The sequence below is a fragment of the Dermacentor albipictus genome, chromosome 4, assembly GCF_038994185.2.
Source record: "Dermacentor albipictus isolate Rhodes 1998 colony chromosome 4, USDA_Dalb.pri_finalv2, whole genome shotgun sequence".
Classification (NCBI taxonomy): Eukaryota; Metazoa; Arthropoda; class Arachnida; order Ixodida; family Ixodidae; genus Dermacentor; species Dermacentor albipictus.
This window is the reverse complement of record NC_091824.1, coordinates 6,948,784-6,952,160: the sequence shown is the minus strand read 5'-3', so window position 1 is coordinate 6,952,160 and position 3,377 is coordinate 6,948,784. Positions and strand designations below refer to the sequence as shown.

General features: G+C 47.4%; 1 protein-coding gene across 1 annotated transcript; it reads left to right on the top strand.

Annotated features, from left to right (window-relative positions):
- The first annotated feature begins 445 nt into the window (after positions 1–445).
- LOC139059583 (uncharacterized) lies at positions 446–2,314 on the top strand. Its single transcript, XM_070538012.1, has 2 exons — positions 446–1,444; positions 2,271–2,314. The coding sequence occupies exons 1-2, from the start codon at positions 577–579 to the stop codon at positions 2,306–2,308; spliced, it is 906 nt and encodes a 301-aa protein (XP_070394113.1). The 5' UTR covers positions 446–576; the 3' UTR covers positions 2,309–2,314.
- The last annotated feature ends 1,063 nt before the right edge of the window (positions 2,315–3,377 follow it).

Below are 3,377 nucleotides of genomic sequence, written 5' to 3'. Positions count from 1 at the left end.
AGTTAGTGATTCTTGTCCCGTCTAAATTTGCTTCATCACAGTATTTTGTTAACGGAGGCAAGATATAATGGATTCCGTCATGATGGAGCAACATCGTGGTGCATGGCAACGGAACGGTAAGGTGGAGAACCGGCGTCTTAATGCGGGTTCCGTCGGTCGCTTGCCTGCTGCAACGCGCGCCATGGCGTAAGTTCCTAACTTCACTTTGTCCTTCTGAGTTTTTGCATCATCTCTCAACAGCCCTATATGAAACACACGCACAGTTAATATATATATATATATATATATATATATATATATATATATATATATATATATATATATATATGTTTCTATATATATTGCTACGGGACAGTATATGCGATCACGAAGAGGCGCGCAGTGTGAAGACGACGACGACGATAAGATGCTGGCGCGGGCTGTTGCCTGTTGGCCAGGTGCGGCGCATTTCTCTGTAAATATACTTGTATCTAGCTTTTCGTCTGCGTATTCCTACGTAACATATCTGGTGGAGGTGGACGTTCCCTGTACCTCGCCACGGATCTTGGCAGTGGACGGTACGTCGAGCCTTCCTACATGGCTCCCGGCGGGGACAACTCGGCTCCGCCGGCTCCGACACCTGCTGCCACTAAGGCGACCTACCTTACTCTCCCTGCTCCCCGTGATCCTGGCGTATTTTCGGGCAAAGATGGGGAAGACGTTGAGGACTGGATCAGCCTGTACGAACACGTCAGCAGCAATAACCGGTGGTACCCTACTATCATGCTCGCCAAGGTAGTCTTTTACCTCGGTGGCACACCTCGTGTTTTGCTTCGGACGCACGAAGAAGAGCTCAGCACTTGGGATTCGCTTAAGCAAAACCTCCGAGACTTCTTCGGCAACCCCTACTGTCACCAACTTGCCGCGCAGAAGGCGCTTTCCGGCCGTGTGCAGACGTCAGCAGAGCCCTATGTCACGTACAATCAGGACGTCTTGGCTCTGTGCCACAAAGTTGACACCCACATGACTGAGTCCGACAAGGTCTCCCACATCCTCAAAGGCATCGCCGATGACTCCTTCAACTTGCTCGTATTTAACAACGCGGCGACGGTGGATGCAGTTATAAAAGAGTGCCGCCGCCTGGAACTCGCTAAAAGCCGACGTATCGACCAACAGTTTGCCCGTCTGCCCAACACCCCAGCGACATCTTCCTGTGCTGACGTTCCTCATCCCAACAACACTGGCGATATTACCAGAATTGTGTGGCCTGAGATCGAGGCCACCTATCCGTCTGCCTTCGACTCCAGCCCCACAAGCGCACCAGCAGTCACGGTTTCCCTGATCCAGGCACTGGTCCGCCAGGAGTTCGAAAGCATGGGTGTTCACACCTTATGCTCGGCCCGTCGCCCTGATAACCACCCGGCTCCTTCGATTCCGCCCTATCCCGCATCTTCTTACCCACCACGTATCCTTCACTTCGCTTCACTTTATTACCTTAAAAACACCATTGGAGGGGTATTACATAAGGGGTGGGTAAAAAAGTAAGCATTAAAAACAGGCGTTCATTTTGAGATATGGGTGACAACAGCTTCAGTAAAGGCAGATGAGCTTGTGATGGCTGATAAGCTGATAAGCTGATGCATTTTTCTTTTTGTTTTTCAATCTAGTGTGCTTCCACAGTTTCCCTAGCGCTTTGATTCCTACGCCTATACAAAATGTCTGTGCTACTGAGACAAGGTGAGCAATCATGTTCTTGGCAATGCATTTCCAAATGCGTACTAGGGCGACCTTTCAGACTAGACAAGTGCTCCCTTAACCTCGTGTTAATGCATCTCGCAGTCTGCCCTACGTACACATGACCATGACCATATCTCGTCGTCATGTGTACGTAGGGCAGAGTGCGAGATGCAATAACACGAAGTTAAGGGAACACTTGTCTAGTCTGAAAGGTCGCCCTAATACGCATTTGGCAAAGCATTGCCAAGAACATGATTGCTCACCTTGTCTTAGGAGCACAGATATTTTGTATAGGCATAGGAATCAAAGCGCTAGGGAGATTGTGGAAGCACACTGGATTGAAAAACAAAAAGAAAAATGCATCAGCCATCCTTCTGTTCCATTATTGGATAAAGAACATTCGCTTCTGTCATCACAACTTTAACGCATTTTATTCTAAGTGGTTGATTTATGCACCTTGCTGTTGTTATGTTGACCGGGTGGCTTTTGTCCACGTGTTTTTATCACAAGTGTTATTTGTACTATTGACGTGCTCTCTTGACTTGATCGCGCAGATCTGCGGGTATTTAAGCAGGTGGTTCTTCAAAAATAAAACCAGTTGTTAGAAAGCGCTTGTCCTTGTGTTGCCCCTATTCTTCGCCCCTGTTTGTTTGCGCACAAAAAGTTTTAAGGTTAAAGTGAGGTCTTCAATGTATAGATGTCTAAGGGAATTTCAAGGGGAATTTCATTTAATTTGTTATATTCACTATTTCGTTATATCCAGTCTCGCTATAATGAATTTCGAGTGTATTAACTTTCAAAGCGGGCAACGAAGTGCATTGGTGTTCCAGATACTTGTGTGCTTCAAGTGCATAAACCAGCGTTTTCTTTGAAGGTGTAACTGGAACGCCAGTGCGTATTGTCGGGCACGTTGAAAATTATCTGGAAAGCTGGCGCAGTTCTGAGAATTCGTTCCAAGTGAATTCGGCTTAGGAACAATCCGGCTATAATTCGTAGATTCAAATATGTGCCGTAAAGTAGTTACTTAAAAAGAAATAAACCTGATTGTTACTCAATCAATTAGGCATTTCGATTTCTCGTAGAAGTAACAGACGCCTCATCCAGTACGTTAGAATTGAGCTACTTGTAAGACACAATTTTTTTAAAAAAATTGGTGCGGCTAAAGGAAGACCGCTTACACAACGATAGAACATATGGCCACCGTCGAAACGAGTTATGTGTGCATGTACTGCAGCGGGGCTAATTTTTCATGGATCCCTATGGTCACTGGGCGCGATCTAGTGTCATCGCCTTGAAGCCTGCTTGACCTCCGAAGTGCCTGGCGCGGTGGTGGGCTGCGCCATCTAGTGGCCTTGCCGAGAGATCCGCGCGTGGCCTCTTCGACAACAAGCGTGCCGCGCTGGTGTCAGCCAACGCTGGTAATCGTTCTCTCGCTTGCTTCACATTCACCGGCACATGCTCAGTGAGCCTAGTTCGCGAAAAGCTAATGGAAGAGCGGCACATACCCAAAGTATTTATGGCGCAGCTCGCTAAGATATCGGCATGAATGGCGCTGATTCCAAAGCGGCACCTAAGCAGTGCATTTGTGGCGCAGGCCGATCAGCATCGATTCCGATCAGCATCGGGGAAATTTAAGAGATCTTTTTCGGCATTGTAGAGCG